At 37.9% G+C, this 13,070-nt stretch overlaps 1 protein-coding gene across 5 annotated transcripts in view; it reads left to right on the top strand.

Moving 5' to 3' along the window:
• RALGPS2 (Ral GEF with PH domain and SH3 binding motif 2) overlaps positions 1-3,319 on the top strand; it is a 119,586-nt gene extending 116,267 nt beyond the window's left edge. For all 5 annotated transcript variants that reach the window (XM_065674101.1, XM_065674100.1, XM_065674099.1 and 2 more), the window contains one exon: positions 1,646-3,319. In XM_065674101.1, coding sequence (XP_065530173.1) covers positions 1,646-1,675 — 30 coding nt within the window. In that variant the 3' untranslated portion in view covers positions 1,676-3,319. The remainder of the gene's footprint in view (positions 1-1,645) is intronic.
• The last annotated feature ends 9,751 nt before the right edge of the window (positions 3,320-13,070 follow it).

The following is a 13,070-nucleotide window of genomic DNA, read 5'->3' as shown; positions in this document are numbered from 1 at the left end:
CAGGCTTAAGGATCTTGGTGAAGCTTCCTGTGGAAGCTATGACAACAGAGTGAAGATAAGTGAAGGAGATTTTTAAAGAAAAAAAGCAGGGGAGGATTAGTTAAAGGAGAAAAAAAAAACCAAAACAAACAAAAAAAACCAACTTCTACTGAGAGGCAAAAACCCTGCTGTCATAATTTGTTGCATATTTACTGTTTCCTGGCATGTTGTATAGTTGTACTATATGGGTTCCTGCAGCATAGTTGCTCCCATAGAAGAAGCAGTGCTCCACAGGCATTAGGGTATAAAGGCTGGTTTACCAAATGGGGGAGGGGGTTGGAAATCCTGTAAAAGTTTTTCTCTTGAATTGTGATTTGACTCCTGAGCAGTGCTTTCCCTAGAGAGGTGCCTTATGTTACTATTTACAATGAAAGATCTTGTTTGCTTGTTAACAGTATGACTGCCTAAGAAAGTTTAGATGTTTAAGTGTGCTTTTGATAGAGCATAGAAACCTACCCAGTTTTGAATAATATTGGGAACTATTTTAATAGATACTATTTTTAATGATGGAACTTTAGCCCAGTTGATCATTCTTGGTTCTACAGGTAAGTGGTGAATCACAGAATGGTTAGGATTGGAAAGGATCTTAAGATCATTTAGTTTCAACCCCCTGCCATGAACAGGGATGCCTCACACTAGACCATGTTGCCAAGGCTCTGTCCAACCTGGCCTTGAGCACTGCCAGGGATGGAGCATTCACAACCTCCCTGGGCAACCCATTCCAGTGCCTCACCGCCCTGTTTAAGTTTTAACCCGTTACCCCTTGTCCTATCACTACAGTCCCTGATGAAGAGTCCCTCCTTGGCTTGCATGTAGGCCCCCTTCAGATACTGGAAGGCTGCTATGAGGTCTCCACGTAGCCTTCTCTTCTACAGGCTAAACAGCCCCAACTTTCTCAGCCTGTCTTCGTACAGGAGGTACTCAAGAAAAATACATGCAAAATAAGAAATTCATGCTTCAAATCTGACCAAACTGGGTATTTATTGAAAGTTATCTGGAATTTGGTGGCTCTTTAATAACCCAAGTAAACAAGAGATATCGCTGTCAGGCAAATTCCTGATGGGAAGAAGATGGGGATATAAACTAATGTAATGCAAACTAGCTTTAATCTTCATGAAAGGAGGTGATGTCTACAGCAGGCATTCATGTTTCCTGTGGGAAAAGCCCAGGCAAGTGTTTATGCCTTGTTTTTTTTAAATTAGTCTTAAAAATACTAGAAGGCCTACATCAGTCACTGACCTGTGTGCCAGGAATTCTGTAGGTGGAACTCGAATGAGAAGGTTCTGTTTGTGTAGTTTGGTGCTGAGATTTATCATGCTAAAGTTGTTTTGCTGACAGCTTAAATCTTAAATGTCATCAAAATTAGTAAGATCTGTGGCAATATATATAAAATTATAAACCACACAGCAGCTGAATATTTTGGTTATACCTTGGTTTTCTTCAGCTCTAAGTATATTTGTACTGCTGAATGATAGTTGTGTTCTTCCTCCCATTGTTTGGAGACAGTACAAGCATTAGTGATGTGCGTTTAAACAGGTGACTCGTCTGTGAAGTGGTGGGGTGTAGGTAGCTGCTACCCAAACTAAATCTGTATTTCTGTTTTCAGGTTCCTGCCAACTTGATGACCTTTGAATAATAGCTTAATTCAAAACAAAAAAAGAACAATTTAAACCATCTCATAACTGAGAACGAGGTCCTGATGACAAATGTGCCAGCTGTATTCTGTGCCAGAACAGAGCCTGTCAACTCGATCTCTGAACTCTGGAGCCCTGAACAAAGCCACTGATGGTTGGGGAGTAGCGTCCCCCGAATTAAAAATGGAGTTACAACAAGAATTGCCATGGACCATGCTTCATTATGTTCTCTGAACTGACCTGTGGAAACCACTGCCTTAAAGAGTGAAAGGAGGAACAACATGAAACACCAAATAGTGTGTGTGAAACTTCTGGCGGTGCTGTGTTTGAGTTAAATAGATAATAGATTGTAGCTAGTTTGAGTTTCTTTTAACTTTATACTAATTTTGAAAATAACTCACCTTTTTAGGCATTCTTAAGAAAACAAGTAAACTGGTATTTAAAACTTGTATCAAAAGCTATGTATGAACCGGGTTAAAGAGGTACTACACGTTCTAGATATGTTGTTTATACCAGGAGTTGTTGATGGGAGCTTGTCCCAGGCACATTTAGCCTGGAGCAATGTTATTTCTCTCAGACCTACAAGTATAAGAAATGTTAACCACTGCAAGCTTAAGTAGCAGTAAGCTTGCAAACCTTAGTACTGTATGGGAGCCATATTCCCTACAAGTGGCACAAAGGCTGAGCACTTAAACACCAAAACTTTTTTGGTACGTTGTTACCTAATTCCATGTTAAAAATGTAATTCACATGTTTCGGGTGGTCAAGGTGTGTGTGTGTGGAAGAGACAAACCTGAAAGCACTGTGGAGTCAGAACTGAGTGTTTTCTTCCCATTTGTTTCTATACCTGTCACTCCTCTACATGCAAAGGTTGAATGACAAAAGAACTAAACAGCTGGGTATAGCTCACTGAGACATTTTACTTCTCTGGGTATCTGTTAATTATCATTTAGGGACCATTGTTAGCATAAGGTGTTTCATAGTATCACTTAAGCTCTCCATTTTTAAAAGATAGAGGCACGATTTCAAGCTTTCATGTTCTCATTTGGCAATAACTGGTTTTTAGTATCTGTCTTGGTCAAAATAGTTGACGTTGTGTGGTGCTGATAACATGGCCTAAAGCAGACCTGACATACAGAAACTCTTCTGATCTCCAGACAAATAATTAATATATTAGAAGGTAGGGTAACCTAAGGAGAGAAAAGATGTGGGACTAAAAATTCCACCCTTGACAGGCATAATTCTTGGTCACTGAAATTACTCTGAGAAAAACATTATGGTTGTAAAAAGGGAGCTATGCTTTATGTGTGTTTTATGCTTAAGACTTTGATTCTTGCTTTATTTGGGTTTCCTTGACGTCACCTAGATATAGTTTTCTGAACGATTAGTCTTTCTTTAATCTTCAAAAATGCGATCTTTGTAAAGCAAGGAGACATTGTCCAAAATATGACTCTGATGTCAGAACTCTGAAGTCTGTCAAAAAGTAGTAACTGTTCCTTTGGCATTGTGGTTTAGTGGCCGTAAATACGCCTGCAGATTCCACCATAAATACTCCTTTTTAAAAAGAAATAAGCTACCTACTAGTCTGTGGCAGAGTTCTCTAACTATCTAATAAAGGTTTCTACTAGCTGTTATTATTTTGAAAATGTACAGTTTGTTTATTGCATTTGAGTAGAAGCCTATAAATTAACTTTTGGGGTTTTTTTCCAGAGTCAGATTAATCTCTTAATGGAAATAATTGGGTTGGGTGGGGGGCGGGGAAGAGGGGAGGAGGGGGAAGTGGGGCAAAAAAGGATAATTAAATCTCATTGTAAAACAAACATACAAAACCGAAACAAACTTCAGCTACTTAGTGATGTAGAATAAAGAGTAATAGGCTGGTTTGTTTCCAATAATTGTTCTTGTGAATTGGCTGTTGGTAGAAGGGACGCTTCTGTCAGAATTACACCACAAGAACCATGGGAATTTGAGTCCCTTTGCAATTCATTGTTGTTCTGATGGGGAATGAATAGTCTGTTCTGATCCTGAAGTCATTCATTTTTGGAAGGGGTTACTTGTGCTGAATCCCTCTATAATTCACACATCTCCCAAGCTTACCCATGTTGGGTGTAAAGACATCACCTTCATAGACAGCAGTGTTACAGTAGTAGACTTTGCACAACTTTAATTTTGGGGTTTTTTCTGTTTTAAAGAATACTTAATGTGTGTTCTTCTCAACAACTGTTTCTTTAACAATGTGTGTACTTCTTTAAGTGTTGTGGAAAATAGCCTGTGGATTTTGAATTTTTAAATAAGCTATTATAGGTTCATTGCTGCATAACTGTATCTGTTCTTTTGTTAGTGAGAGGGAGCTGGGAGCCCCAGCCTGACATCACACAGCTTTGCTAAAGACAGAGCCAGGTCAGAAGGTGGTGTTTAATTTTTTTATTTTTTTATTTTTTATTTTTCAGCTGTTTTAAGTTAAGAGTTTTATGGCAGGAAGATTCACAAATCATTATTTAGTAAATTGTTGCTGTTACCAGCTTCCACTGTTCTTGGCCCTCCTACTCTTCTGTGCTTTTCTGCCCTCGGATATGCTCAGTTTTGTGGGAGATATTGAATATTGTAGGAGTAGTTACTTAAAATATGTAGGCAGAGTAACTGGAGTGAATAATGACAACATGGAAGACATTATTGGCACTTGTTACAATGAGTAGTTCGGTACTTTCCTATTGTTTATCTTATATTTAGCCAAGTAGTCCTACAGGGCAACACAGAAATACTGAAGTATTACATATTTTGAGATGAATGGTGCTCAAGAGGTGGTAGTGTTTTTCCCTGAGGAAGAGCTGCCTCAGCTAAGCTTCAGAAAGATTCAAGCCAGTCAAATACACTGTAAAGAATGTAGTAACACCCTTTTTAAAAAAGGGATTAAAAATATAAATAATTAAAACCAGTGCTGAGAAAACAAGGACAGCAACAAGCTCATGGTATTCCGGTAAGACTGTCACCCAGACTGCTTCAGGTAATTGCTAGTTTCTCTTTGACTTTTATTTTTAATGTATTGCTCTAATTGATTTTTTTGTTAACTGCTGAAATATTTCAGCTAGTATTTGTCACTTTATTTCTTAATGTTTTGATTTTGAAACTAAAGATGCCTCTTCTTTGTTTTGGAGGCATATGAGTGAAAAGTATTCAGTGTAGATCTTTTTAGCAAGATTTTGCATGTAAATATTAATCATCTGTTGACTGCTGACCACTGTTAGCTGAACTAACAGTCTTGGGGAAGACTGAACAACAGGGAATGTCTGGTTCATGAATCTGGTGCAGTGTGTTAGAAATTGCAGTGGTTGTTGAATACTTTTATCCTTCTAACTGAATCCATACTACTTTTGGCTAGGTTTTTCAAACCTGACTTCTATTCCAGTGTTCTTAGAAAGCAGATAAGGAGATCTGTTTTTGAAAAATTCTGATAATTTCAGTAACTTACCTCATCCCAAACATGTATTTGATTTTGCAGACGTTTCATGCCAGAAGAGTATTACTCAGGCTGTAATGATTCATTAAGTATTTAGGTGCAAGTTATAGACATTAAAATTACAAATACTAAATGAATGCACGTAAGTACTTAATGAATGAGCTTTAGCACCCAGCTTTAAAATTGTGTTACTGTTAGCTCTTTTGGATTACTGTGAAATCATACTGAAGAAAGATCCATAAAAAAAATACTTAAATGGCAAACACTATTTGTCAACTCTGCAGCTAGTGTGTCAAGCAGCACCCTATTTATGCAGATGTTTTAGCCTCCTGCCTGAGGTATCAGTGTCTCTTTTGAGGAATCAGCTGATTAACTTTCCTCCTCAAAATGCAACTGCAGAGCACTTGAACTTTTACCAAGAAAAGCATTAACAGAAGTTATGCATATGCATTTGAAAACATATTGGGAGAAAAAGCATGAAAAAAAACAAACCAGGCTTCATTAGTTTTGATAAAAGGCATTTGATACTGTGGCTTTGGTTAACTGTTGCAAATCTTGTTCAAATCAAGATAAGGTAAATCATGGGATCTTGTTTCTTCTGGCTGTGTCAGTGGCATTTTTCTTTATTCTTTGTCCTTTTCTTGGTATGCTAACATACCAGCATTAGTAGTTCCAGTCTTTTCTATGGGCAGCTGTAGTCTGCTGCCTGTTGCAAGCATCAAGACACCAGGGCTGTTACTAAACTGCGTCAGATAATTGCTTATTTGCCCTCCAAGGAAAAGTTTCAAAAGTTTTGCTGTTATTTAAGTGTTGCCCTTTTTTTTATTTTTCTCTAAAATTGGCGTGTGCATAAGGTAATTCGTTTTGGGAAAGTTTCTGTATTGAGTGGACACGGAATTTGTTTGTAGGGGTTAATCCTTTTTTTTAAAAAATCATCATTCTTATTTGTGATGTAACAAGAGGGTGAGTGCTTGATTTTTAAGGAGGACTTTTGTCAGTGCCTTATTATTAACTTGAAGACCAATTCCTTTATTTCAGTGCCGAGTGTACCACAATGGCAGACTTACATACTGTGTCCTTGATGTTCCTAGGGGGTAACATTCCTTACAGTCATTGCATTTCAGCAGAAGTTAGTTCTTTTGGTCGGTGTAAAATAGTTGTGGCTTGAATTGCTTTAGCTGTGGGGTAAGGTAGGAGGGTGAGGTGTTTGCATTTGAATAGCTTCTTATTTAGGAAAGATGCAGAGATATTTGGTAGCTTGGGCTTGTTCACCTTTTATCAGAAGTAGCTCAGACTTTTTCAAAATGGATTTAATTTTATTTTGGTATGTCTCTGGATAGATAGGGGGTAGAGTTCGAAAGGGGTAATCCAAGTCATGGTCTAGACCACATGAATGAAGAGCTTACATTATTAGAAAGGTGCTTGCTTTTCTCTTTCCCATTTTGATGTAAACATTGAAGAGCATTCTTATGACTATAGAAAAAACAAAATGGGGAAAGGAAAGGCCTGAGTAAATCTTACTCTTTCTTAATATCCCGTAAGCTCAGTTCTGTATATTGTATTTCTAGTGTCAGCACTATGTGGAAAGTTGACTGCTAGAGATTGTTTTACTAGTAAGAAATTGAAAGTATTTGAAGGAAAAAATGAAAGAATATGTTGTTCTCTAGCAATTAAATATTTGTGTTCCTGGAACACATCCTTATAAAAACATAGCAGTTGTAGTGTTCATAAATTCAGATGTTGGAAGGGCAATTAGAAAATTAATCTTATGCTTTTTAGACTCTTCAAAGACAATAAAAGGGTTAGGTCAAAGGAGAAAAGACAAATTACTCAGTTTAGCCATACCTGTTATAGAACAGACCTGACAAGTTTTCTTTTGAAGTAACATTGCTAAGAAAAAAGGTGTATGAAATGTAATGAAATGCAAGTTCCTGCAGATAGTGGCACAGTTATGGCTATCACCCTGATCTTGCTCTTGAATGACTAAAAGCATCATAAATATTCCATTTCCTTTGTGTGTTTGATTAGCATCTTATTTCTCTTTATTTGGGTATGTTCTGGCCTTCACATGTGTTTCCTGAAGGTACTTCTTAACATTCCCAAGCTGTTCACAGATGAAACTGAAAAACGGTATAAATTGATTAAATGTTGAAATAAAGGCTTCTGGGGTGTCTTTTTACAGGCACTTCTAGCTCCTTGTGTACAGGGGCGTACCCGTTCAAATACTACCATATTGAAGTGTGAAAAACACCAGGAAGTAATAGATGTGGTTTATAATAATGCTGTAAGGACCAACCATCATTGGAAGGGGGATCAAGTTTGTCATGCAGTAAACACAAGCCATTTTTAATATTCCGTGCTGGCATGAGGTGTGTTATAGGGATAGAGGGATTGCACTATGATCTCCTTGAGTGATGTGCAGTTTGGCTGTCCTCTAGCCTTTTTCTTCTACTTTTTTAATACTTTATTCTGTGTGTGCGTGTGAAAATTGTGTGTTTGCATAAGCTAGTCGAAATGAATTACAGGTTTCAGAAATCTTTCCTACTGAAATAAATGATTTAAAAGATGTCCTGTGTGTGAAGTTTTCATTTCTCATTAAAAAACTGCATTGATATTCCAGGTTTTGCAAAATGGAACTTGACTGTCTTTCAGAATGATGCTGAGATCAGCTGGAATTTTGGTAGCTTTTTTCAGTGAACCTCTGAAACGTAGCATGTAAACATGCTGTTGTCTGTTGGTACAAAATAAATCCAAAAGCTAGCAGGAAAATACAGTTCTTTGAAGAGATTTGTGTCTGATTTCAGAGATCTTTCTGTTAAATGCTGTGGTTTTTCTCTCTAGGGCAGTTTCAGATTTTTTTTCCTGTTGTCTCTATACTTAGAGATCTGACAAATTTAAACTCACTGAAAGCAGTCATCAAGCAGAGTGGTTCCTAACTTAAGGAGTAACTGCATGAAAGATGAACTAAAAATGAAGAACAAATGAATAGCACGCAAAGCTTTGCACTATATTAGCTTTTGTTTGGTGTTGCTTCTCTACTTTCTGTGCCTTTGGAATTCTTTACACCTTACTGAAGAGGATCATACAGCCCTCAGTGGGAAATGCTGTGGGTTCAGGTTGGGGAATGCTTTTCAGTTTGTGAGCCTTTAGCTCCTTCTTTTGGTTTTTGTTTTGGTTTTGTTGTTTTGTTCAGTTTTTCCCCTTCCCAACAATGGAACAATTCCTTTTTAAGTGTATTTATGAAGACAGAAGGAATGAAGTAGATTTTTATACCCTCCCTTTTTCCTTGTTTCCAGATTACTGAGTTTGAGGAAATGCTTTGTGCTCGATAGTGTAAAAAGAAACACATAACTAATTAACCAGTGATTTCTATTTTCGTTTGTTTGTTCCTTTTCAAAGCTCTTTTTGTTACCTGTCAGTTTCTAATGAATATTTTCTGCTGAACTGCTTTATTAACTCAAATGCCAACTCCATCTTCTCATGCAGGAGCCTGAGATCCTAAGTTGAGAGGCACAGACAGAGTAAAGTGAGTCTTGGTTCAGATGCTTCTTAGAATCATAGAATAGTTAGGGTTGGAAAGGACCTTGAGATCATGTGGTTCCAACCCCCCTGCCATGGGCAGGGACACCTCACACTAAACCATCCCACACAAGGCTCTGTTTTTCTCAGAAAAGATTGGGGTTTTTTTTTTTCCCCAATGTTTAAACTGCATCTCTGTTTACAACAATGCCAGGAATTCCAAGTCTGGTGCTATCCTCTGTTAGCTCCATCGTTTATCTGTGACTTCTGTATTTCGTGTGCTTTCTTGCCTTTAAATAATTGAGGCCTATAGCATCTTTCTGCAGTGCCTGCTAGATGGGGTTGGAGTGAGGGTTCTTTGAAGCACTGTTGGCTTTTTGATTTAGTGGGGGTTTTTTTGTTGTTTTGTTTGTGGTGGTTTGGTTTGGTTTGGGTTTTTTTTTTTTCAAATCAACATGTCAAGGACTCCTTTGGCACGTCTCCTTGTGCGCTTGTCTCTTGGACTGCTGCTTGTAGGAGAGAGCTTCCAATCCACAGAGTGAGAAGACTGATGGGGGGAAGGCACCTCATCTCTCCCTTGCCTCCCAGCTGGAGTGATTTGCATTGTGGGTATAATTCCTGCTCCCTTTCACCATGTGCATATGCTAGTGAGCCCATCAACTGAATCTTCCTTTTGAAATTGTAAGAAGTATGAACCACTGCCTTGGTTTTGTAACTTCATCTTTGGTGGGGTTTGGTTTGGGGGTTTTTTGTACGTGAAGGAACCACAGCAGGAGGAGGGAGCTTCACATCTGTGGGAGAAACAGAGAAACCAAACCACAGATGCATGAAATAAACAAGCTGAAAAGATGAGATGACCTTTTCCCTTTCTTTTTTTGTATTAAGCTTAGTTTTTGTAAATGAGAAAGGTAACAAAAGTGCAAGTGGATGATATCCAGATGTAAGCAGATGATGTCGTTTTGGCATGAACTGTATGCCTTGATTGAACAGTGGGAGATAGGTTTTTCATAACAGCAAATAAATTGAATACAGAAGGCTGAATCCATGCTTCTAACTTGTAAGTAATATTTTTTATTAGCTTTCACTGAAATTGAGCATTATTACTGAAACATGCATGCTTACATAGGTAATTTTTGTCTTTGCACTGATATTTGCCTCATTCAGTTCCCCTTTTTTGTTCAATTTGGTACTTAAAGGAAAAAATGCAGATCCAGAGTAAAACCTTATGTTTGTCGCACTGAACTGGTACAAGAGACTGTTAGTTGCTGCTGTGCAAAACTCTACTAAATGTCTTTTATCTCGCTCTTTAAAAGAAGCGGTTTGTATGTAATGTGTATAACGTAATAGAGCATGACAGGGACCTAATGAAACGTTTCAGCATTTAAGATGTTGCAATTTTTATTCTGAAACATTAAAGAGCATTTCCTGCTCAAAGAAGATCTGCAAAGGGAAAAATGAAAGCATGGGGTTCTTTTCAGAGTGAAAAAGCAGGGGTGGGGAGTGGTTTGTGTGCAGCAAAACACAAAATTAAACTGGTCCAAGCCCCACCATTTTTTTTTCTTTTTTCTTTTCTTTTTTTTTTTTTTTTAGGCTAAAAACAGACTTTATACAAGCATACAGCCAGCAATGAAGTGCTGTATCGTTCCTTTTCAGGTAGGAAAACGTTTCCCTTTAAGCATGGAAAAGGGGATAAGGAGCTGAATGGTTTTCCGGTCAAATAATAGTATAGCTAAATGTTTAAAAAATGAATCATTTGTTGGAAGATGCATGCTACAGCCTCAGGTAAACTGTGGTTTGTGTTGCTCACTACCTGGCTGCAAAATTTCTTCAATGTTTTAGAATGACTGGAATTTAGAAAGCAGCTCATTCTGCAGGTAAAGATGTATGGAAATACAGTGAGCAAGCATGAGAATGGGGAGCCATTGCCTCTTACAGGAGCAATCCCAGAGCAGTGGCTTAGATAAAAACTTCTGGTATTGCAAATAGCTCAGCAGCATTATGTAACAGAACTGGGAAAAAACGCATGCAAATGTTCCCAATGCTGAAACAGCAGTATGGACTTGAATGAGTAAAAACATGTATCTGAGATTTCTCCAAAACAAGACAGTTTAAATGCGATAACTGTGATCTATTTATTGATTTGGGGATGTTTGGTATTAGAGAGCATTTTATGAACTTGCCTTCTGCTACATATCCAAAATATCGTATAGGCAATTGCTAAACCCATGTCGCTGTCACCTCAATATTCCCCATCAGCATGAAATCTATAATACACCACTGCTGCTTTTGTTCTAATACCCTGTCTCGGATACATGTATTAGAGGCTTTAGAGGAAAGAGTAAAGCTACAGCATGCAGATGAGCACTGAACTTTTAGCAAGGTAACTTCTGACACTTAGTGACAGGCTTCTGTATTGAAAGCTTTACAGTTTCATTTCATTAATTTCATCCAATATGATGATGGTTGTAATAATGAAAGCGTTTGTTTCTCTTAGTTTCCTTGATGTAATCCATTGAAATGTATGTTAATGGAAATTAGAACACTTCTGAGAACTATATTGAAAATTATGTTTAAAATAACTTTCCTCCAGAAACTTAGTTAATTTTGACTGTTTCAGTAATACGGATTACAAAACAGGCCTACAGTCAGCACAGCTGAGAGCTGTAGGGTCTTCTCAGGTAAGATTAAATAATAATTTAAAAAGTAACACATAACATAGTAGCACATAGCAACACCATTTTTAATCTTGTTTTGACCCAGAAGCCTTTGCCTGACAGCACAAGAGACTATGTGGGAGCTCCCAACAGCCGCACTTTCCATGGCAGAATGAATCTCTTAAAGACTGGATAGCAACTGAATGACTCAAGAATCATCTTGCTCTTTCTACCAAGAATTTTTAAGTAGTCATATACATCAAAATACTTCATAGTCATCATGTAGCATGTCCTGAAATGTGCCGGGTATAATGGTTTGGAGAGATGGTATTCAACAGCACATTTGGTGGTCTTTTGTATTGAACCTCTTTGACACTCACTAGAAAATCACCAGATGGAAAATAAGGATAGTTCTCCATATACTTGCTCTGTTTTAACTTAACCTAGAGTCTTGCTTCTAGTCTCTGAATACCACAGCAACAGAGAAATGAGAATTCATTCCTTATGTCTCTTGCCTTCAGTACTGTATACAGCCTAAGCTTTGGGATTGTTTTGTGGCTGTCATCTGGAAGCAAGGTTGTACATAAAGCCCTTTGTATGAAGCTTACTTTTTTATAAATCCCGAAGTGTATTTGGGGAGTGGACAGAGGGAGGAAATATGTGGGGCTTTCTAGAAAGAATGTTTTTCAAAGAAGGTCAAAGCTGTGCATATAAGATCATAAAGAGCAGAACCAGCGTGTCAACAATGCACCAACTTGGAGCCAGTGTGAAATATGTCCCGGGCTTTGTGTTAAGTCTTGGTTTACATCATCAGAGACATCTGTACATTATTACTTATTTTTAGGAGTCAAAATTCTTTGTCAAATGTCTACACATAAGGTTGTTGCACATAGCTTTGCATGTAATTTGTGAGGTGTTGGAATAAGGAAACTATTTCAGGACGAATGTATTAGCCATTTGGTTATCCGAGAATATCTGCTAGTCATTATACAGAGACATATCATGCTTGCTACTATAGTATCTAATAAATGTTTACTAAACAACATCTTGCTTAAATCATATTCTTGTGCTTTTGTTTTTCCAGTCACATTTGGCCAAATGAGAGCTGTCAAGTAACTTGATGATTGTAAGACTTCAGGGGAAGCTGTTCCTCAAGAGTGTGGCAATGCCTTGCTGTCCAACTCATAATACTGACAAGCAGTTAATGTGTCTCCTTTTAACATGGGATTCATCAATTGGTGTCAGAGTGCCTCAAAGGAAACTGGTATCATGATGCCCTAGTGCAACAGATGGAGAAACTGAGGCACAGCAGAGAGGTAGTAAGTGTTGTGTTCAGTGTGCAACAGTGACAGCACAAGGCTGGAGATTTAAGGCAGCTCTGCTGAGATTATATTCAGTGCACTTTTCCAATGGGTCATAAATGCATAAAATAACTTGTCACAGCACATCTGCTCCAGCGTTTCTGGCAAAAGTGTATCTGTTGTCCTGATTTAAATCATAGTTTTTGACACTGATGATGTGTGGAGGTGAAGTCTATCAGTGGCCTTGCTGTCTGTCTCAGGCAGAGAAAAATGTTGGGCAAGCTAAATCATTTAAATCCTGGTACTGCCAGGGCTGGAGATGGGTGTATATAGAAATGGAACCCCAGGGATTACAGTGGGGCTCCATGCAGACATGCACACATCTCTTGCACTCAAGTTTATAATATCCAAACCACTATAAGAAAATGGTCTCTAGACAAAGCCTACTGAGCTGAAGAATTTCCAA

Source organism: Lathamus discolor, chromosome 3 (genome assembly GCF_037157495.1).
Source record: "Lathamus discolor isolate bLatDis1 chromosome 3, bLatDis1.hap1, whole genome shotgun sequence".
NCBI lineage: Eukaryota > Metazoa > Chordata > Aves > Psittaciformes > Psittacidae > Lathamus > Lathamus discolor.
The sequence above is the reverse complement of the archived record's forward strand: the minus strand, read 5'-3'. Positions and strand labels throughout refer to the sequence as shown.